This window comes from Amyelois transitella, chromosome 14, assembly GCF_032362555.1.
Source record: "Amyelois transitella isolate CPQ chromosome 14, ilAmyTran1.1, whole genome shotgun sequence".
NCBI classification, from domain to species: domain Eukaryota; kingdom Metazoa; phylum Arthropoda; class Insecta; order Lepidoptera; family Pyralidae; genus Amyelois; species Amyelois transitella.
In genome coordinates, this window is record NC_083517.1 from 2,236,551 (window position 1) to 2,260,478 (window position 23,928).

Genomic DNA, 23,928 nt, shown 5'->3' on the forward strand with positions numbered 1-23,928 from the left:
TTGGAAGCGGTAGTACATATAATTACCTATTTTGACATTAATGAGCGACACCTTATAACCTTTTTCGAAAATAAATCTATTTTTTTAGTTGTTTCTGATCTTTGAGTCATGTCTTTCATTCCTCACGTAACGTTGTTGTCCTAGGCAACATATTTTTAGTTCTTTTTTAATTAAAGCAGTGGTGTTGTTTCAATTTTTTCTTAAGGTAATTTATGGTAAACGAATTTTCATGTAAGCCTAATATCTAAACGCCACTTTATTTTCTATTGTTTTCTATAAATAAAATTTTTAAATTTCGTTTTTTTTAGTATTGACATTTGGATGACTTTTGACTCAGTATGCCAAAAAGAAATTTGTATTTTGGCCTTATTACGAGAAAGAATATCAACATTGTATTAACTCATTTGGTCTTTTCTAGAAAAACCTGGATGTGTAGATTTTTCGGAAAGTTTCTAGATAGTTAAGTTTAGGATTCGGAACTTCCCTTCAGGATGGTACCCACAGGATGTAACCTAGACTTTATTTTAACTAAAGCTTTGCCGAACCTTTACATTCTTAGGCTAACTGTTTAATTAGTTTCGTAATTCTTATTAGGTAATTAGGAATATGGCTCGCATTTTCATGTTACTTTATTTATTTCATGTTATTTTATTTTTATACGGATTCTCATCACATTAGTTACACAGTCGGTACTTCGTGTAAAAATGGTTCAAAATGAAACGAATTTCATTCATCAACAAATTTCATAAATGTTTATTTTAGACATTGCCTAATTTTATCATTAAAAATTTTGATAATCTAAATAAATAAATATCACAAGTTTTTAAGCCCATATAAAGTCTAATAATTCTGGGAATTAAAATAATTATTGTTTAACATTGCATTGAGACGCATGATATCTATGTTACTATCTTAAGAAGATGGCTTATAATACTTGGTGCAAAAGAAGTCTTGTTTTTTTTCGTTGTTAGGTATATAATACATATCAGTCCCATCGCCCTTCTTCAAAACCCTGTTTTTAATTACACTTTCCGAAGTCACTTTAAGGTCGTATGCCCATCCAATTTTAGCCATGAAGTCAATAAATAAAGCTGATAAGTTGTATTTGATATCTCCGAATTCTGATGATCTATAGTCGTACGGGAACGTGTGGTGGTAATTGTGGAAACCTTCTCCAAAGATGATCAGGCCAAGACCTTGGTATTGCGTCCCGACGGCTGTCGCGTCGATCGGTTTGTAACCTATTAGGTGAGCGGCACTGTTTATCAAATTTATCATGAATAATACCAAGTTGGTTCGGAAAATGTTGGCGAAAAACGATACGTATAGCGACTCTCCCCACAGCGTCGGTATGTAGGTTGGAATGAAATAGGCAACTAACAAAAGCAGTGGAGTGATGTATCTGAAACAAAAGGATAAACTTTATTACATACCAATCATGTTTAATCGCTTGCCGATTTCCGAATTTAGGGAATATGCAGAATAACGTATTTTTAATAGTTACATACTCATCTTCAAAACAGAATTTGAGCCCCTATTTAATACCTATCTAGATTCTTTTCCACTTGGCTGAGCCGTTCTGGATTCCGACAAACATAAGAACCATCTGTTCTTTGTTGACAGACTCATTAGCTTCTCACGACTTATATAAGTATGTTTATTCTATTGTTAAAGATAAATCCGATAAACCACGACCGATGTTCTTTCAAACTTTAATCTGACTGGTTTTTAGTTTAGTTTTTTTTAGTTTACGGTCTTGCAATATACATAATATATTATTAAAATCACGCCTCTTTCCCGGAGGGGTAGGAATAGACTTCATCTTTGCAGTTGTCACAATCACTTCATCCACCTCTAGTATACATCTCTCCATGTAAGCTCGTTGGTTCCGGAAAATCTTGACCTGACCAGGAGTATTATCACATTAAACACTAGTCATTTGAATGTAAGTACATTAACATCGCTTTGTCGTAGGTATGTTTTGTGAACACGACAAAATATTGCGAACAAACTTACTTTTCCTGAAACCTGATGATTGGGTTGTTCATAAGGTCTGATACGTCTATATACTTTTCTCTTTTTTGCGCTTCTGGATGGGGTTCAACGCACATCCATCCGAATTGGGAGAAGAAGAAGCCTCTAGTAGCGTTGTGGGGATCAGCATCTGTGTCTGAACATTGGTGATGAAGGCGATGTCTTCTAGCCCAAGTCACTATGGAGCGTTGGTTAGCCAGCAGGTAAAAGAATATGAGCAATATTTCCAGTTGAGGCTTGACTTTGAAGGCTCGATGTGACCACAGCCTGTGCACGCCGGCGCCTAGACCCAGCATTGAGGGAAACACCAGGAATAGTGCTGGAAAGAAATGTTTGGTGTTATGTTAGGTAGGAATGTTAGGGCATGAATAAATTTATTGTTGATCTTATACCAAGTGGCTACTTTACAATTCTGCCGAATGTTTTTTGGATAACCCTCTTGTTTGCATCTTTACTGAGGAAGGAGCCCGAGTTTTCTTCGGAGTACTCGTAGACAGAATTAAGACAAAGATTACTTACTGCAAAGACAACCGGAAGAAACTTCTTTAGAACGCGAAATGCCTTGGTACAAAGTTTTCTTTGGTTTAAATTATTACTTCTTCTTACTTGTACAAAAATCCCAACTAATATTATGAATGCGAAAGTGAATTTGTTTGTTACCTCTTCACATGTTATCTACTGAAACAATCTTTTGAAATTTCGTCGAAGATTTGCGAAAAACCTGTATTTTTGTAAGTGGCGTTAAATTTTCACGGGCGAAGCTGCGGGTTAAAACTACTATACTTACTGAAAAGAATAGTTTGTGGTTTTGCAAACATGAGCAGGAAACCTCCGTAGATCCCGCAAGTGGTATAAATAAGGACAAAGGGGAAAAAGAGGGGATGTATTTTGAACTTCCAGTCGTCAGCTGATGGAGAAACGAGTTTTTTGAAATGTGGATTTTCATCTTCCTCTAAATGATCTTCTACCTTATCCACCAGAGGTGCCATATTGTTCTGAATAAAAAAAATAAACGTCTTTATCTTTGAGGATAGACAGTGCAAATATATATTTACTTGAACCATCTTGAGTGGCGATAAAGGTCCCAGGTAACTTTTTTTATTTTTAGTGATAGTAATATACCACTCAATATTTAATAAAGTAAAAATGTAAAACCTACAAAGGTACATAAAAGAAATCCTCTTTTAAAGAAGCTAATCTGCTAAGTTAATTCTCAGGTAAAAATTTAAGAGTATATAAAATAGTATAGGTACCTACTTATTATAAAGAATCAAGAAGTACAAATGGGCGATCTTATCGTTTATACTCTTCATATATCGATTGCTTCCAGACAACCAGGGGATGGAGGGAAAATAAATAAATACAGCATATGCATGCAATTTGTTTACGCCGCCACCAAATTGCAAACCAAAATTAAAAACTTACATAGAAAAAAAAAATCATACAAATACTTAGTTAGATATACCTGGTATAATATTCGCTTTCACTCCCTGTCAAATACCACTTACTGGCCTGCTACACCCGACCCTATGGAATTTACCTATGACGCCTGAACACAAATACTTGTATTTATATATTAGGTAAACATTGTCTTGTCATCTCGGCATCAAATATGACCTATCTTCGTATTGTCACGTCGCTGTACTACAAAAAATGTGCCAAGGGTGTGTCGGATGATGATCTATTTAAGGATCTCTAATTGTTAGATAATCGCGATAATTTTTTGCGATTATTGTTTGGTACAGTTTATTTAGTTATATAAGCGTAAATATGTTATTTAAAGTTGTAAAGTTCCTGTGTATTAATCTGATTAAAGTTTTAAAACTATATCTGACAATATAAAAAGTTGTCTTAAATCATGATTTTATTTTTTTTGGGTTTCTTGTATAAAGCCCCAAAAAACGATATGCATAAGTAGAACGCAATGTTTTAATCAACAAAACTTAACGGTTTTAGAGAACTTCTGAGTAGAGTAACCATTGCTATATGGTGGCATATACCATGCCACCATATAGCAATGGTTTCAATTATATTGGATTATGCGTAAGCTTAAAGGTAGGGTTAAAGAACCGGCCAAGATTCTTGTAGTAATTTTAATTTTAATACTTTACTCTGTTACAGAGTGACCAAATATCTTGGTCACTTTGTAACAGAATGATCAAAGTGAGTGTTACACAGTGACCATTTATATATTGGAGCGCAGGACATATCGTTTCGTGGTATGTTGGTTCTCAGATTCAGATTGGCACGACTAAAGTAAATTTTTTACTCTGTGGTCTTACGTCACATGGATATTGTAAATAAGTCAAATTCAAATTGAGATTTTATTGACAGAACAATAAAAATCCGGAGGGCTTTAGGATAACATATTAGGGCGGTCAGTCGCAACGTGAGGTGTAACGTGTCAGCCTAAATCGAGATTGCATGAAAAAAAAAAATATGTCGATGTAGCAAAAGTATTTAAGGATCACCTCCATTGGAAGTATGCATAGTATGCTGGAAAGATGTGATCGTATGTTTACGGCATATTTCATACTAGCTGTGCCCGCAACTCCGTTTGCGTGTTATTGGAAATGAAGGTTAAGGTTATTAAATTAACTCAAATTCATCAAAATAAATTTCCATTATTTCCGTACATATTGCAGAAAAGTTAGTCCCTTTGGCTTTCACAGCACATGATCTTCCAATTTTTTTTTTCGCCAATAGAAAATGCTCATCACGTTGAACAACTTTTGTTAAGACGTCTTTTCCATATCTCGGATAGTTTAGCTGTTCTGTAATGATTCTGCATCAGGTGTTCCAGATCTTAGATTTTTATACGCTATCAGAAAATGCTCATCAGGTCGAACAACTTTTGTTAAGACGTCTTTTCGATATTTCCTTTTGTTTTGTTAAGGTGTTAAGGTTCGACATCAGCTGTTCCGATTCCAAAACAAATTATACCTTATCTAATTATTTTATTATTCCAATGTCTAAGCTATACGACTGGAAAGTTTCATGATAATCCGTTGAGGAGTTGGAAAGTTTCATGATAATCCGTTAAGGAGTTTTTGCGTGAAACAGTAACAAATATACTTACAAATATCCATATCCTATAATCCTTAGTACATACATATAATTAGGTACGTGAACGTAGTAAGAACAAACAAAAAAAATATACACAGATGTCCAAATTCTCTCACAAAACAATGAATTTGTAAACTGAAAAAAAATGTATGGAATGGTACCTACTTACGGTAAATTTGGTTAAAAAAAGTACCTTCCATCCTTCATTTACGTGACTTTTTTGTTGTGAAATTCATTTTATTTTTATGAAAAAAGTAACTACATATTATTATTAATTATTTAATGTATGTTAACATATTTTTATTTATGATAATTTCTCTGCGTCAATACTTTTTCTATTGCTTGAAGGTTTATTTGTTTTTTGTTGGTTTTTTTTTAATGGTTTATTTGAATTCAAAGGCAGAGAGTGTATACAGTATATATATTTTCTATTAATATTACATACATATATATAATCACGTCTATATCCCTTACGTGGTGGACATAACCAACAGTATGTACAATAATTATGTAATAAGTACCCTGTTACCCGCGGCTGAGCTCGCGCAAATTTAGCGCTACCTACAAAACAATAATAGGTCTACAAAAGAATTTAACGCCAATAGCATTCTCTATCAGACATTATTGAGGGGAGTAACGGTTAACCGTAGTAAGTATTTACCTACGCAATGACTTGCTAAAATTTTTAATGTGACGTTACAAAATTATACATTACTATTTTTAGCGCGCCATCGCACAAAAAATTTGTAGTTTGCAAAAGCGCCCTCAATGCTCTCCTTTTTAAATGCCTTAAATAGTGCCATTTCAAACAAAAAATTCTTATTTCGAAATTGGTATTCGAAGTTCAGATTTGTAAATGGCCGAAGGGCAATTTTCAGCTTCTTACGTCTATTTGTGTGTTGTGTGGCGGCGTTCGACAAACGGTCAGTCTAAAGCGCGTATTCCATTTGACTATGGATGTCGTAAAAGGCGATTAACAGAATAGGAACATTAATCCAGTGCAGACCACGATCCAAAATGGGCAAGGTTCTGCTGCAAAGGTTGCAGAGGTCAGACGGCATCCGTTGAGTGTAAAAAACCTGACTTAGATACCCAATCTAAATTCAAACCTCGATTATTTTAACACACGTACCACTATTTTTAGCAAAAACTTTGAATGCGTAATATAAGTATTGTTCTAAAAATATAAATTTGTTATAAAAAGGTTCATGAATATACATAGGTATTATTGTATTCATTGCAATTTCGTACGTATATACGCTGATAGTCTTTCACGGTACTGTCAGCATAAGTACTCGTATAACAGACGCAAACTAAACAATTTTACTGTTACGGTATATCAATAACATTGTTACGTTTAGGTGAAACGTCGCAGGTAAGAATAATGAGAGATAATTAAAAAATCCATTGAAAACTACAACCTTTATTAGGACTAGTTTTATAATATTTAAGAGGGCGTGGATCTATAGACTCGAGATCCAGCAATTAGGTAGGATAGCTTGAGTTCTGAAGTAGTCCAAAGGCGACCCGGCGTGCGCGAGCTTGTATAGGGCTCCCGGGCTGCGAAGGAAGACCGCAACGGCACGAGGTCACAAAATTTGACACAATTTATGTGCCAATCTACAAAATGATTGTGTTACGCACGCCAAGCCATTACTCCGTCCACTGTTTCCGAATTTAAAACCAGACGTAACATCAGATTCTTCTGGATTTAAGTCCCGGTTAAATCCTCAGCTATCTGGAGAGGAGCTGAGGGTATGCCTTTGATCATGGACCCTCTTTTGGGAGAATCAGTTTTTTTTTCCAAAACAATTCCCATCTGACCTCTTCAACCTTTGTAGGGGAACCTTACCCGTATTGGAACGATCATGGTTACACATGCAGTTGTGAATGTGCAGGTTTCCATACTATGTTTTCCCTCACCGTAAGAGCATTGGCTAGTTTTCAAACTAATGTATATAACTTTGACAATAGACCTTGGTACATGACAAAGATGTGATTCGAACCTGTGCCTTGCTGGGCATCACGTATTTTGACTAGGCACCTTACCAATTCGACCATCGACGCCCTCAACAAAAGGACTCTTTCATCTAGAATTAGGGTGTGCAGGGTCAATTTGAAACGGAACAGATTTATATCCCTGTCTCTTTCTCTCTCTCGTCTTACATCGTAGGTACATCCCTCAGGAGTACATGTCAGTGTCCATTCAAAAGGGTTAAAACTGAAGATGTCGATATGTCATGTAACATAAATAATGAATAGATGTCTGCCATTGATGTCGATATGTAGAATTTAATTCAGATTGTTTTCTCACCGTTGTACCATTGTAAAAATGTCGCATAGAGATAGATAAAGCCGTGATATAGTTATATCCCTAGAAATGTTATTATAATATCGAAACAAAGTCATAGAAAGCGATTATCTTACAATTATAAAACTGTTCAAGTTTAGTGTTTTGATTATATAAATAGATAAGGTTAACGAAATAATGAATAGATGTCTGCCATTGATTCAAATAAAACATTATTTGTTTTTATTTTTATTATAAAATTAAATTGTAACGAATAAAATCGTATAATCATCCATTAAAATACTTTTAAACAATATTATATACCTATTAAAAAATTACAATCATTACATATAACAAGACAGTAATCAAATTGAATGTACTTACAAAAATATGAAATGTAAACCACACAATTCATAAAGAGAAAGGATTTATATTTTTTAATACATATTTAATGAATAAACTCAACAACTACTGGAACGATTTTCACGAAATTTGTAACGAATATAGAGTATACCTTCGGGAGTGACACAGGATACGTTCTTACTGGAACTTTCCAAGTTAGCGAAGCCCCGCGAAAAGCTAGCTACTACAGAAACCGAACAAAGGTATAGTTTAATTAAATCTAATCTCTTCCAGAGTTTTTTAAATTAAGAATGTTGTGTCGTCGTGCTGCCGTGGTCTCTCCTGCGCCTCTCTTCGCCGCCTGGGGTATACTATCTATAAGCGCGCGCACACATCCCGGTTCTTCTCCTTTGGTCTACCCCTGCGCTCACCAAGCTGATGAGTAGCTCGCTGGCCTCTGCTTCTCCGCTGGCTGCTGAATCTCTCTAGCTAAACCCACGCTCTCTTCGAAATTGTATAACTAGTACAACTAATATTGTCGTTATCCTAGGAATTATAAAATTGTCTCAACACCCCTACTTGCGACGTTTTACTAAAACAACACAATGTGTCTAAAGTAAAATATAGACTTAATTAAAGTAGACCATATTTTTCATCTTCTTTAAAAAAAAAATTAACTAAGCCTCGTTTTACAGTCACATTTTCAGCATTTGTTTTATTTTATCTTCTTAATGTCACCAACATAGTCGTAGAAATAAAGGCAGACGTAGTGTGGCTTAAAAATATGAAGCATCGTAATGGACGCATTTTACGCATGTGTGAGTGACTGAAAGTGAAATAATCTATGATGGCCTTTTTTCTGCGTCTATTGTCACCAATAAAAATAATACTATAAGACCACTCGATCTCCATTCACACAGGGATGGATTTCAGGCGATGGGCTAGCAACCTATCACTATTTGAATCTCAATTCTTGCATTCGGCCTAGGTACAGCTGAACGTAGTCTGTCAGCTTTACAAGGCTTTTGGTTCTGTCTTATATACATACATACATACATAAACTCACGCCTCTTTCCCGGAGGGGTAGGCAGAGACTACCTCTTTCCACTTGCCACGATCCCTGCATACTTCCTTTGCTTCATCCACATTCATAACTTATATTAACTGTCTTATATTAAATAAATAATATTGATTAAAATCTATGTAACTACTTAGCGTAAAAACCAGAGGACCGCAAAGGTAGCAGACGTCCGGTTTTACGCAATCATAACATCTAGCCTGACTGAAAATCTTCCCTTTGGTGGCGGTCGAGCCGAATCATCGCTCCCTCTACATTTCTAATCATAAAATCTCAGGTTCACACATAATATTAACGTTTAATTTTTAATTAGCGGTATAAAAGAATAGTATGAAAATATAAGTGGTGCATTACAATTTTGCTTAACCAGAATTTATAGGTATCACTCCAAAATTCACCTATCATCTCATGGGTTTACTTGAAGAGATTTCTGTTAAAATAAGTAGCATCTTTGTACTAGAATTACTGTATTAAATGCTCCTGTATATAATTTTGTGTAGACAAATAAATAAATTAATAACTAAAGAGCCACTAAAGGAATTTTGTAGGGAGCCAGGATAGCAAACGCGAGAGCAGCGCACTCCTCCCATGATGCGGCTCCTAGACCGTGCCCGTAAAAAGAAAATGCCGTGTGGTTCCCGGCACCAATAGAAAAAAAGAATAGGACCACTCCATCTCTCTCCCATGGATGTCGTAAAAGGCGACTAAGGGGTAGGCCTATAAACTTGGGATTCTTCTTTTAGGCGATGGGCTAACAACCTGTCACTATTTGAATCTCAATTCTATCTTAGAGCCAAATAGCTGAGTGTGGCCTATCAGTCTTTTCAAGACTGTTGGCTTTGTCTACCCCGCAAGGGATGTAGACGTGATTGATATATGTATGAAGAGATAGTGTTAATTAGTCCTATATAATTGCAGTTTTTATATAATTCAAATTAAATAGCTTGTTATATTGTATGTATAGTGGTTATCGTTATGGCAATATACTCAGTTCATCTCTGTTATCATGACATGTGTAACATTTTCTAAATAAAAAAAGAGACGATATTATGATTTTATTTTCTTTAGTTAATCTTGTTTGTCACTGCTCGTTACGGACTTTTCTCTAACGTTCTTCCACCTGGAATTAAATAAAATTTATTATTATAATTATAAATCTAGAAATCAACTTATCAATTGATGCTTATAAAGTTAATGCGAATGTCTGTCTATATCTAGGTATCTATCTATATATATGTATAGTGTGCAGAGATCGTGGCAAGTGGAAAGAGGAAGTCTCTGCCTACCCCTCCGGGAAAGAGGCGGGATTTTATGTATGTATCTAGGTATGTAACGCTTGCACGGAAAAACAGATTTTGGCGTAATTTTGTATAAATATTCGGCTCCAGAAATTGATGTAGGTAGGTTAGGTATCAACCCACTAATCGCCTAGGTACCTACGATGTATTGTTTATTTAATTAATTTTTTGTTTTTTTTTTTTCTTTATATTTATGTGTATTTGTACTCGTCAGTGACAATAATGTTGGCATGCACTGTACGAGTACCGATGTTACAATATCATTCACTGACACTGAAGTATATGTTACTTATAGGCACTTGCCGGCACTGTTACGTCTGAATCTGCCTTTAATCAGTAGTTTTGTTTGTCTTTCCAAGACTGTTGGTTGGCTGTATCTATCCTGTAAGGATGAAGACGTGATTATATATATGTATTTATATATATAAAAGCGAAAAACACTCACTTAGGAATCACGAAATCTCGAAATCTACTGAGCCAATAAAGATGAAATTTGGCAGGAAGGTAGATTTTAATTAGGATGGATCCACTAAGAAAGGATTTTTGGAAATTCAATTCCTAAGGGGGTGAAATAGGGGTTGCAAGTTTGTATGAAACTTCGTCATTTTTAGTGTGGGTTACGCGGACGAAGTCGCGGGCAACAGCTAGTATATGTATAAATTTATTACGTTTTGTAAGTCAGCATATTGTTGATGTTGATGAGTGGCGCCTCCACTAACAGCCAGACGAAGAAACTACCCACGTAGCACATTATAGAGAAGCCTATCGACAGAATGGTCTGAAAAAAATAATAATATTATAAAGCCATACAGCTGAATGTGGCCTTTCAGTCTTTTCAAGCTCTGTCTTTGGTTCACGGGAAATAATCAATAGTTGAGGGAGTATCTCGAACTTACTTTAATGCAAACTCAATCTGTGTAATTTGTCCCGTATATGTTCATTATTATGTAAAGGGTCGACAATTATGTAATAATGGCAAAATTATAGTAGTATACAATAGTTATATAAATATTAACTTTGAGAAAATCAAATTTTCCAAATTTAACTACCGATTACGGGAACTGTGCCGTGTGGTTCCCGGCACCAATAAAAAAAAGGACCACTCCATCTCGTTCCCATGGATATTTTAATAAGCGACTAAGGGATAGGCTTATAAACTTGGGTTTTTTTCTTTTAGGCGACGGGCTAGGAACCTGTCACTATCTATCATTAAGCCAAATAGCTCAATGTGGCCTATCAGTCTTCTCAAGACTGTTGGCTCTGTCCCCGTCTGAGTTCCGTAACCTTTGCAGCTAACCCATCATCATCAAGATCGTAAAGCAATAACTGCATTAGACGAATGTGCTTTGGTTACCTTTTACGGCACCTGAGGGAAGGAGATGGAGTGAATAAAATTTTTATTCTTTTAAATCACAGAAAATGTAAGGAGCTACTTACAAGTTGGTAATAATCATTCTGGACTAAGGTCCTAAGAGTACCCATGTAGTACAACTCTATTGGTAGTTGTAACAAGAACGCAGTGTAGGATAATCTGCTGATTGGAACCAAGGGGAACCATTCGAATGATTTCTGAAGGATGGCTGGAAGAAAATAAATGTGTAAAACAATCTTTTCAACAAATATTATGGGAATCTAACCCTAAAACTTATGATTATTAGATTATCAAGCAGGTTGACTAAGCAGATATACAAGGAGAGTGTGGAGAGAAAGGTCGGAGTGGGAATACCTAGACGAACGTATCTTGATCAAATTAAGGACGTCCTGGTGAAGGGTCAGGTCAAGAGTACCCGAAACCGCCGAGCTTGCATTAAGAGAAGAATCTTTGAATGAATCTTTGAAACTTTGACCTAAGAAGTTTCCAGCACTCTGGTCACGTGTTAACTTGATAAGGTGCGTTGGGGTAACATCGTGAATGGGGGAAGACCGTTTTCTTTGAATATTTACGAAATCATTAGTAATTTTTCTAAACTGACAACATAGCGCTAGATGCCATTTTGTTGTGCACCTCCCCGCAGTCCGCGTCCGTCACTGAGCCGCGTCGTTTGGGTGTCAGTAAAATTTGATTGATCTGGGGTAAATGTCACAAGAAGGCAAGTTAAAGGTCGGATATTTTGCTATTATGGGCTGTATGTTCTGAGCCATAAAACCGATTTTATATCATTTCCGAACTTACCCCCACTACATCCGATCTTACCCATGGATTTAAAAAAATCTTTGTGTATTTTAAACTCTGTTTATGCGGCAATCATTTAGTTTAGCGAGATATCCGCAATTAGATTTGATACTTTGACATTTCATAAACAATTCCCAATTAAACTTAATGTTTTAATTAAAATATAAGTCTAGAAAAAAAAAAACATAAACATGACCTGTCAAACACAACGAAAAACAATCCGAATTTACCCCAACGCACCTTAAGTCTCTTAGAAAGAAAATTAAAATGCTGATGGGCCCCACGTACCCAGGGTTGCCAATATTATCAAATTATGAATTTGTAATTAACAGAGATCGGAATAGGTAGATTGATTTTATGTACTTGCATCATGAATTACCATAGAAAGCATAACATGGATAAGCCTCTTTTTCGGGATTCAATTTCAGTAGTTGTCCGCGGGTAACATAGGACTACAATTTACGTAAACGAAGTCAGGGGAAAACAGCTACCACTAATAAATTCTTCATCCATCACTTGTCAAAATTCCGGAAAAAATCTTAATAATTTACAAATCCTGCAATCCCGGAGGCGTGTCCATATTAATATATACGTTTCAGTTCATTGACCCCAATTCAATCTACCTATTCCGATCTCTGGTAATTAATTACTCACTTATATCTCCGTATTCACAAACCACAATGATAGTGCATATAGCTGTCGACCATACAGCTCTGTTGAACGCGGCGTAGACCCCCGATTGGGCTGAGGGCACGGTGCTTACGAAAAAGTAGTAATATCCTCCGTAGAGACATAGTCTCATTACTAACAGAGCTATTGCGACAGCGACATACGACCAGAACTGGAAAAAAAATTGTACATACATGTCATCACGTCTATATCCCTTGCGGGGTAGACTGAGCCAACAGTCTTGAAAAGACTGAAAGGCCACGTTCAGCTGTTTGGCTAAATTATAGAAATGAGATTCAAATAGTGATAGGTTGCTAGCCTATCGCCTAAAAGAACAATCTCAAAATCGAAAGCCTTAGCCCTTAGTCGACAAAAAATACATACATACATATGGTCACGTCTATATCCCTTGCGGGGTAGACAGACTGTTGGCTCTGTCTACGTTCAGCTATTTGGCTTAATGATACAATTGAGATTCAAATAGTGACAGGATGCTAGCCCATCGCCTAAAAAGAATCCCAAGTCCCAAGGCACTATACTAAAATTAAATTAACTTAAAATATTTGTTTTACCTTGGATATTCGTTTTCTGTAGTCCTTTGGTTTATATGTGTATATGATATATCCAATTACTGCTCCAATTAAAAATGGGGATGCGTGTGTATACGGCTTTATAAAATTATCTGTAAACTCTTTACTGTGTCTAGGGTAGGTTCTGAAACAAATTTTTTAAGTAGTATTTTTTAGTCTGACCTATAAAAAAAACCGGCTAAGTGCGAGTCAGATTCGCATACATAGGGTTCGATACAAATTTTTAATAAATGAAAAAGTTTCAAAAAGTATTTTTGTTTTTGGTACAAATTTTTGTGGATCAATTAATATTCTTATAAAAAAAGGAATACTTACTCAAAACCGTCCATTGGGTTGGGTCTAAATTTGTACCAATAGTTTGCGAGCCCTGATAGAACGGTCCCAACGGTGAATGTTGCAGATAGAAATGTAATGCCCAATGATTTATTTTTCTGGTAAATACAAAACAAGATGGCGGCCACAATGCTGAGTTGGAAATCACAGGGCACGTACCACGATACCAAGTTGCACTGAAATCATATAAGTATTTATTTATTTTATAAAGTTATGTAAAAAAATACAACTAGAACTAAGATTAACGAAAAACTTTATACATACATACATACATACATGTGGTCACGTCTGTATCCCTTGCGGGGTAGACAGAGCCAACTGTCTCGAATAGACTGAATGGCCACGTTCAGCTTTTTGGCTTGATGATAGAATTGAGATTCAAATAGTGACAGGTTGCTAGCCCATCGCCTAAAAAAAGAATCCCATGTTTATAAGCCTATCCCTTAGTCGTATTTTACTACATCCCTGGGAAAGAGATGGAGTGGTCCTATTCTTTTTTGTATTGGTGCCGGGAACCACACGGCACTTAATACTTAATATAAAAGAATTTTATATATGTATGTCTATGATTATATTCACCATATTCCTAGCGTCAACAACGTTATGTATCATCAGAATGCTGTGCCACCAGTTTGTTTGACAGGCTTCTATTTCCTCACGAGGTATCGTATCATATAGAGGGCCATCTATGCCATACTGGAATGCTAAGGCTAGGTACGCTGTAACGAAACCTAGGGCAATCATCAACCTGGAAACATGAAGAATCGAGTAGAAAATCATAAGGAAATGATAACTCAATTAATGAATGGGAAAGTAAGTTTAATTGTTTGTATATTGTCTCTTCACGCGTTATCTACTGAACTAAGATAATTGAAATATTGCGACTTTTTAAAATGTTATTTATAAGATTGATGAAGATGAAGATTGAAAATATAGTTCTCGTGGTATTTATAAACCGTGGGTTAGTTATAAGCGTGGGCGATGTTATGTGATGTTTCTGCGGGTTAAAACTAGTAGCAAATGTAACATAGTAACACATGTATCACATGTATTATAAACAATAATCACGCCATCAGGCGCAGGCCTTGTATAAGAGTTCCACTTTGAAATTGGAAGTGAACTGTTTCCAGCGTCTATCCGTAGCATCAAAGTGGGACTAATGAACTTTGAAGATGCATATGTCTTTTAGAGCTTTCTATGGTTAACAAGGGTAACATAGAGAGAGAGAGACAATAGTGAAACTTTTGTCCTAAATTCGTGAATAGTTTAAAAAGCCCTCTGGTTGGGACGTTGCCAGCTCAGAACAATTTAATTTTATCTGTAAAATTTATTTCTGGTTTTTTATTACCTGATGTACCTCTTCCACATATATTTCAGTGGACTTTTCCATTTGTCTGTGAACATTCCTCGCATGAAGAGTAGTCCTGATATGGTGAAGAATGAGTCGGTCGTCAGGTCTAAATGGATCATGAAATCACTCGTTTTGTATGCCATCTGCGAACCATTTAAATTATATACATACATATAGTCACTTCTATATCCCTTGCGTGGTAGACAGAGCTAACAATTTTAAAAAGACTGAAAGGCTATGTTCAGATGTAATTAAGATTCAAATAGTGACAGGTTGCTAGCCCTTCGACTACAATAAGGATCCCAAGTTTATTATAAGCCTTAAATTAGTCGCCTTTTACGACATACATACATGGGAAGATATGGAGTGGTTCCATTCCATAGAAGTCCCGGAAACCACACGGCAAGACACATAAATAGAATTTACGTCATTTTCTAATAGGTACTGGGATAATTTCAGCTCTAACTGGAAGTCCTAATGATGGAATTGAGATTCAGATAAAATAAAATAGTTCGCAATTTTTTTAAATTTTCTGTCGAATTTGTTTTATACAGAAATGACTATGTTTTATAGAACTTTTGTGTGTTTAACTTTTGTGTATAATTTTTATTCGCATTGTGTTTTATGGCCAATACATCCATTCATACTACATCTTGATCAAACTTTTCTCTACTTTACCTATTTACAGTTGTACCCTCATTATGCCGTGAGAGTCCGCATTCTGACATTTCTCATTCCAATATGGCGTCTTCAAGCTTCAAGCTCCAGCCCGCCAAAATGGAAAAGAGTCTTAAGACCATTGGCATAAATCATCTATGGAAAAACTTGGAGGATTACCTCTTCGGAATCCAATAAATTGACGGTTGAATGTAACGAGTTTACTATTATCACGTGACCAGCTACAATCAGAAATGACGATATTATGCGCATCAAATTCATAGAATATATTTCGTCGTCACGAAGTTTCGTCAGTTCTTTCATGTTCCTTGTCAGACAGAAAGACCTCGCTAGTTCGCCAACTGAAAAATTTAAGAATTAAGTAGATTATAAAGGGAGAAAGTGGAAAGATAAGACCTAAGACTAAGACTACCGACATCCAACACCAATTTTTACTCCCACTCTTTTACTGTACAAGCTGTCTATGGAATGCTCTCCCTGTCGATATTAGGAAAGCCCAGACTATTGATAGTTTCAAAAATCTCGTTAGGTCTCATTATCTTTCTACTCTATCCTAAGTACATGTTATTATTATGTATTTATCTTTTTTACGTGTATTTAGTGTATTTATGCGTATTTGTATGTATTTATTTGTATTATATATAGATATATATTCTGTGTGCATTTGTGCTCTGCGCCAACGCCAATCATCTGTTTGGTTTCCTTTGTCATGCCATGTTCAGCTGAGTGACCTAATAATGTAATTGAGATTCAGACAGTGACAGGTTGTTAGTCTATCGAATTAAAGAAGAATCCTAACTTAACATACATACATACATAAAATCACGCCTCTTTCCCGGAGGGGTAGGCAGAGACTACCTCATTCCACTTGCCACGATCTCTGCATACTTCCTTCGCTTCATCCACATTCATAACTCTCTTCATGCAAGCGCGGCGGTTTCGGGTACTCTTGATTTGATGCTTTACCAGGACGTAACTAACTAACTAACTTAACTGCATATTAATAATGATCACAAAAAGAAATGATTACCAAATGTATCCGAAGACGATCTGCCTGTAGAGTAGTAATATGAAAAACTTATGGTGAGGATTGAAAATGCTGTCACGGATAGCCTGCAACATAAAACAAATTGACGATCAAGAATAATTAATAAAAAATTGAAATACAAATACTAGAAATAACATGGTTCGGTCATGTGTTGAGGATGAATGAAAGCAGGTTGACTAAGCAGATATACAAGGAGAGTTTGGAGGGAAAGTTCGGAGTGGGAAGAACTAGACGAACGTATCTTGATCAAATTAAGGACGTCCTGGTAAAGGGTCAGGTCAAAAGTACCTACCCGAAACCGCCGAGCTTGCATGAAGAGAGTTATGAATGTGGATGAAGCGAAGGTAGTATGCAGAGACCGTGGCAAGTGGATAGAGGCAGTCTCTGCCTACCCCTCCGGGAAAGAGGCGTGAATTTTATGTATGTATGTAGAAATAATATGGGTTTTGAAGATAATGGTACATACTTTTTATAAGATATGAACTTTTATTATTATTGAACGTTGAATTGTTTCTTATTAGTAATGATAAAAAAATTTACTAATGCTTTTTCATTAACTTACACGAATATGTAAAATCCCAATGAGTATTCCTCAGGTTTTCCAGTTTTACAGTACGCCACTTCGATTCTGGTGGTGTCATCCATGGGTGACAAATGGCTGATCTGCAGGAATGCCCTCGCAATCTTGGAGACTGAATGCGGCTCACACGCTGATGGTACACATAAACCCCATAAGGCTTTTGTCAAACTCCGTCTAAATTTTGTTCTTTTCTAAAACAAATACAGTGTGATAACTACTTTTATTACCCAAGTGTTTAATATAACAGAGAGAAATATTTTTATGTAAATCTTTAATTAATTTTCCTTTCAAGACGTAAGTATGGAAATTTAAAGAATAAGTAAGTATAAAAATTATAACACAATCTTTGGTACAGTGGACTACAGAGAAAGCCTAACGTATCCAATTTGGTATAAATTTTTATGAGGCCGTAGTCCACTATCATAAATGAGGCAATAGGAGACTAAAAATATACCTTCTTTTGATATTTGTCTTGATAAACCTTCAACACCTTTACTTAATCTAAGCTTAGAAGCCTACAGCTTGGAATGCAAAGCAAACATTGAGAGAAGACAATGAAATATAAACGTACATATAAACATTCATATAGTCACGTCTATGCCACTTGCGGGTTAGACAGAGCTAACAGGTTTGAAAAGACTGAAAGGTCATGTTCAGCTGTACGTCTAAATGATGGAATTGAGATTGAAATAGTAACAGGTTGCTATCCCATCGGCTACAAAAGGAATCCCAAGTTCATAAACCTATCCCTTAATCGCCTTTTACGACATGGAGAAGAAAATATAGAGTGGTTCTTTTCTAAAGTGCACAAAACCACACGACACTTAATAGAACGTGGTAAGATGGAATGCAAAACGCTTGCAGAAACATTTGACTCACATTAAGGTAAAGGTCGGCTGTAACATCAGGATCTCTAGAATAACTTTCCTCGTCCAATTTCTCGGTGAGGGTTAAATTATTCACGCAGTATTTGAACTGTGGCATGTCTTCATTGACGTCCATCCTTTTGTCAGGGAACAGACACTCGTCATAGTTTCCGATGTGAACACCTGCGCCATAGAGCTGCCCAATTGGCAGTTGTATTGAATCCAATACTGAAAGAGTTGTAGGAGACTAGAGTACGCCCGCTTATTTCCCGCGGGAATTTCAGGAAACTCTTTCTTAGATGCCAAAGCCATGGTAACTATCTGCATGTAAAATATCAAGATAGGTTCAGTAGTTTCGCGCTGCATTGATCCGTCAGTTATCTTTTCGATTAATTTTTAAAATTAGATCGATGTAGGTAGGTAAATTCAATAAAATTCCATAAAGCCTAGCAAGTTCCTTTGGAAACTAGAAGACGAAATCTGTATCTGATGCCTGGGGGTTAAGGCGCGTGGTCTCAAGTACGGAATCCAGGATTGAGAAATGTTTACGATCAGGGGTGTGAAGGAAATTCACAATAAATCCTTTGCAGAAAAAAAAGCATAATCAGTGTTGAATTTACGTTGTCGCTTTTCACAACAGACCCAATTGGAGTGTCTCTTTTTTCAGACTGGAACCTAAAAGATTTATGATTATTGCAGTTATGACTTCATCAACAAATTTAGTTTTTCTGAGAACCTTTAACTGGCTTCTTTGCTAATTATGTATACTTAATGCTATTGATCTTCCTATTATACTCACTCCATACAGCCCATAATGTAAAATTCTTTGCGTGTGTCAGCGTCTTCATCATAGTATTAAAACATGGAGTCTCGTCGCTGTTCCATTTTTGTGACTCAAGCGATTGTATAAGGATATCAATATTTGTGATATTGACGACCTCACGATCATTTTCAGTAACTGGATCTGTCTTAACTTGGCCTGTTTAAAATAAGAGTAATATTTTAAAATTGGCTCAACCTTTTTTAAAATGTTTATCTACATACTCCATGTTTAATCTCAGGCCTTGAACTACCTCTATTCCAAATACATACATACATAAAATCACGCCTCTTTCCCGGAGGGGTAGGCAGAGACTACCTCTTTCCACTTGCCACGATCTCTGCATACTTCTTTCGCTTCGTCCACATTCATAACTCTCTTCATACAAGCTCGGCGGTTTCGGGTACTTTTGACCTGACCCTTTACCAGGACGTCCTTAATTTGATCAAGATACGTTCGTCTAGGTCTTCCCACTCCGACCTTTCCCTCCACACTCTCCTTGTATATCTGCTTAGTCAACCTGCTTTCATTCATCCTCTCCACATGACCGAACCATCTTAACATACCCTTTTCTATTCCTGTAACTACATCTTCTTTCACATCACAACATTCCCTTATCACGCTGTTCCTTATCCTGTCACTCAATTTCACACCCATCATACTCCTTAACGCTCTCATTTCCACTGCATTTATTCTGCTTTCATGCTTCTTTTGCCATACCCAACTTTCACTCCCATACATTAATGTCGGGACCAACACGCCCCTGTGCACAGCCAGTCGAGCCTTTTTGGATAGTTTCTGACTGCTCATAAAGGCATGCAAAGCTCCATTCACCATGTTCCCCGCGTTCACTCTCCTTTCAATATCACTATCATACTTGCCATCTGATGTAAACTTTGATCCTAGATATACAAACTCTTTCACTTGCTCCACTTTTTCTCCTCCAATCAAAATATTACATGCTGTCATTTCTTTCTCCATTTCAAAAACCAGTGTTTTAGTTTTACTTACGTTCACTTTCATTCCTTTCTCTTTTAAAGCTTCATGCATACAGTTTACCATCTCCTGTAACTCCTCCGCTGATGACGCCAGTATAACCTGATCGTCGGCATAGAGCAGACATTTGACGAGTAACTCATTCATCCTTAATCCACTTTTAGACTCTTTCAAATCTGTCAAACAGCTATCCATAAATAGGTTGAACAGCCACGGTGACGCAACACATCCTTGCCTAACGCCTTTCTCAATCTTAAACCACTCAGTGTGCGCTCCGTTTATCCTGACACAAGCACTCGAATCCTCATATAAGGATTTCAGTGCTCGTATTAAGAGACTGCTCACCCCATGCATAGAAAGTGCTGACCACAATTCATTCCTCTCAACTCTGTCATAGGCCTTTTCCAGATCTACGAATGTGCAATAGACTTTTTGACTCTTGGCCAAAAACTTTTCGGCTATGCACCGCAAGGAAAAGACCTGATCAGTACATCCCATTCCCTTTCGAAATCCCGCTTGAGCATCCCATATTTTTTCATCAGTTTCATTCCTGACTCTATTAATCAATACCTTAGCATACAATTTGCCGACGACGCTAAGCAGGCTTATACCACGATAATTTTTGCAGTCCAGCTGTGACCCTTTTCCTTTGTAAAGTGGCACGATAACAGCCTTACACCAATCTTTTGGTACTCGGCCGCTTCTCCAACACAAATTGAAAAGGCAGTACAACTGACTAGCTACTACGCCTTTTCCTGCTTTAAGCATCTCGACCGACACTCTATCACACCCAGCAGCCTTTCCCGCTTTCATACTCTTAAGTGCTTCCACAATTTCGAACATTTCAATTTCGCCTTCCATCTCATTCTCTTTTTCTTCGCTATAGCAGAAATCTTTCTTATTTCCTTCCTTTTTTCAAATAAACTTTCAAAATAGTCCTTCCATATCTTTAGTACACATTCTTCTCCTTTCACAACGCTACCATCCTGGCATCTGATCCTAGTCAGCTCTCTGGTTATAGTATTTCCTCGGGCTGACCTTACGGATTCCCAGAATACTTTCAGATTTGACTGAAAGTCTTCTGATAGCCTTTTATCAAAATCCTCTTTATACTCTTCTTTCTTTCTAATCACAGTTTTCTTAACCAAATCTTTCATTTTCTTATATTCCTTACGTGCTTCATTCACATCTTCATCTATAACCTCTTGCATTCTTAAGTTAGCTTTTGCTGCTAACAAATCCAGCCATGCTTTCTTCTTTAATCGCACAAGTTCTTGCACATCTTTACTCATCCACGCATTTTTGTGATTTTTTCCTTTCCTTCTTCTACTTACACCACACACTTCAACAGCTACTTTCACAATTCTTTCTTTAAATTCCTTCCATCCATCTTCAATATCGCTCATTTCCTCTAAATCTTCAAATTCATCCTTCAGTCTATTAATATACTTCTTACCTACATCCATATCTTGCAAATTTTCTACTTTTACTCTTTCCAAAGCGCTGGTTTGCTCCCTTACCCTGTGCCGCCAGCGATTGAAGATACCCCTTATCCGGGATATCACCAGTAAATGGTCCGAGTCAATGCCAGCACCGCGATATGCACGGGTATCCAGCACTTTGTTCTTCAATCTTTCATCTACAATCACAAAGTCTATCATACTTTTTAAAATACCTTCCACTCTTGTGTAGGTGTGGATCTCTTTATGTTGAAACATTGAGTTCGACACAAAAAGATCCCACTCTAGACAAATTTCTAATACACTTCTTCCATTATCATTCACCTTTTCGTCACCAAACGCACCAAGCACCTTTTCATATCCATCACGCTTTACACCCACCCATCCATTAAAATCACCTAACATAATAATCTTCTCATTTGGCTTGGTAACTTTCAATACTTCTCTTACACTATTCCAGAACTCCTCGTTTTCGCTTTTTGCTGATGTTGTACCCCTCGAACCCACATCCCAAGGTGCATAAACACCTAGAACGAAGATCCGAGTGATTCCAACTTTCAGCCTAATCCATAGAAGACGAGGGCTGACACACTCATACTCATTCACGCACTCAGCCATTCGTGCAGAAAGAATTAGACCGACCCCTTGACAGCCTCGGCTGGTACTGGAAATTCCAGACCAATACGCCGTGTAAGGGCCGTGCTGCGTCGCGTCGCATCCTTTCCGCTTCGTTTCATTCACGCACAACACATCCAAACGTCTTTCATCCATCATCTGGCATACTTCCTCAATCTTATCCTTCATTCCTCCTCTTACATTCATCGTCGCAAAGCGGCTTTCAGCAGACCGCATACCGCTCCCGCCGGGAACGAGACGTGATGGGGTGCGGACACCATCGCCGCCATCTAGGTGCTCTTTCAAAAAATTTGCATCCATGCGATTCCCACGAGACGCTAGGGAAAAATTTTGTCCGCCCCAGCAGAGCCCCGCATGCCAGGGTAAGGCTAGCCATTACCTGGGGGTCGCCCAACCCCATGGCGGAAGTGGCACGCTCGAGACTAGGCTCGCCCCTAGCCATGCATCTATCGGCGCGGCAGACCTTAGATTGGCAGGGATTTACATTAAAGAGGAATCCCAAGTCTATCCCTTAGTCGGCTCTTACGACATCCGTGGGAAAGAGATGGAGTGGTCCTATTCTTTTGTAATGGTGCCGGGAACCACACGGCCTTCCAAATATCACATAATAAAAGGTAATCATAGAAATCTTTGACATTTAAGTAACCTATGTTTAAAATTTTACTTTTTAATAAACAAAGTGAAATAATAAGAAAAATCTCCTTGTATAAGTATTAACATACAACCATATAATCACGTCTATATCCCTTGCGGGTTAGACAGAGCCAATAGTCTCGAAAAGACCAATTGGCCACGTTCAGCTGTTTGGCTTGATGATAGAATTAAGTTTCAAATAGTCATATGAGGCTAGCCTATTGCCTAAAATAAGGATCCCAAGTTTATAAGAACATTTTTTTTTTAATTTTAATGAACAACTTACCTATTGCAATTAGCACGAAAATTATCCAAGCCAAATTCATCTTCGCCGCAATTTTGTAACTAAATCAAAAGATTATCTACCATAATATCTAACTACCTTAACATAACTAAAGTAGTTAGGTAGAAATATTCAAATTGTTTTATACATGGCATACATAATATATTGCATATTAAAATGTATTGTGCTCTGAAGAATAGTTATATTGTTAGGGTCCGATGTTATCACACATGAAACCTAGATTTCTTTTTTATATTCTTTTGAATAGTTCATTACAAACATACATAATTATAATTAATATGACTAACTAAGGGATGAAAAAATTACCGACTTCATGAAAACAAAAGAAGCACGCTATTTTTCAACATCTTTCCACTTACAGGCCAAAGATGTAGTCTTTACCTACACCTTTGGGAAAGAGGCGTGATTTCATGTAGATATCTATGGACCTTCCTAATTTCAACTTTTTATCGCGAACAGTTCCTAAAACATATCCGTGATATACGGACTAACATGATGAAACTATAATATATTAAAAAGGAGTTCATCTATCAGTCTTTCAAGACCGCTGGTTCTGTCCACCCGCGAGGGATATACACGTGACCATATGAATGAATTAATGAAAGGAGTTCATCAATGATCTTGCGAACAACCGAAGCTATTCCGTTTGATCTGCGGCGGTTATCAGTCATTATCTTTTAAAT

The 23,928-nt window shown here is 36.8% G+C and overlaps 2 protein-coding genes across 2 annotated transcripts; both read right to left on the reverse strand.

Moving 5' to 3' along the window:
* Positions 1–744: 744 nt before the first annotated feature.
* On the reverse strand, positions 745–3,606 carry LOC106130906 (acyl-CoA Delta(11) desaturase). The gene is made up of 4 exons (XM_013329848.2): positions 3,500–3,606; positions 2,822–3,029; positions 2,017–2,353; positions 745–1,402 (listed from the first exon to the last, which is right to left on the reverse strand). Exons 2-4 carry the CDS (start codon positions 3,021–3,023, stop codon positions 913–915), a joined length of 1,029 nt encoding a protein of 342 aa, XP_013185302.1. The 5' UTR covers positions 3,024–3,029; positions 3,500–3,606; the 3' UTR covers positions 745–912.
* Positions 3,607–9,789: 6,183 nt separating this feature from the next.
* On the reverse strand, positions 9,790–23,360 carry LOC106130873 (O-acyltransferase like protein). The gene is made up of 14 exons (XM_013329808.2): positions 23,228–23,360; positions 19,196–19,375; positions 18,410–18,624; positions 17,513–17,721; positions 16,933–17,015; positions 16,062–16,243; positions 15,222–15,367; positions 14,453–14,621; positions 13,856–14,049; positions 13,523–13,664; positions 12,936–13,122; positions 11,546–11,688; positions 10,777–10,886; positions 9,790–9,930 (listed from the first exon to the last, which is right to left on the reverse strand). The coding sequence occupies exons 1-14, from the start codon at positions 23,265–23,267 to the stop codon at positions 9,879–9,881; spliced, it is 2,052 nt and encodes a 683-aa protein (XP_013185262.1). The 5' UTR covers positions 23,268–23,360; the 3' UTR covers positions 9,790–9,878.
* Positions 23,361–23,928: the final 568 nt, after the last annotated feature.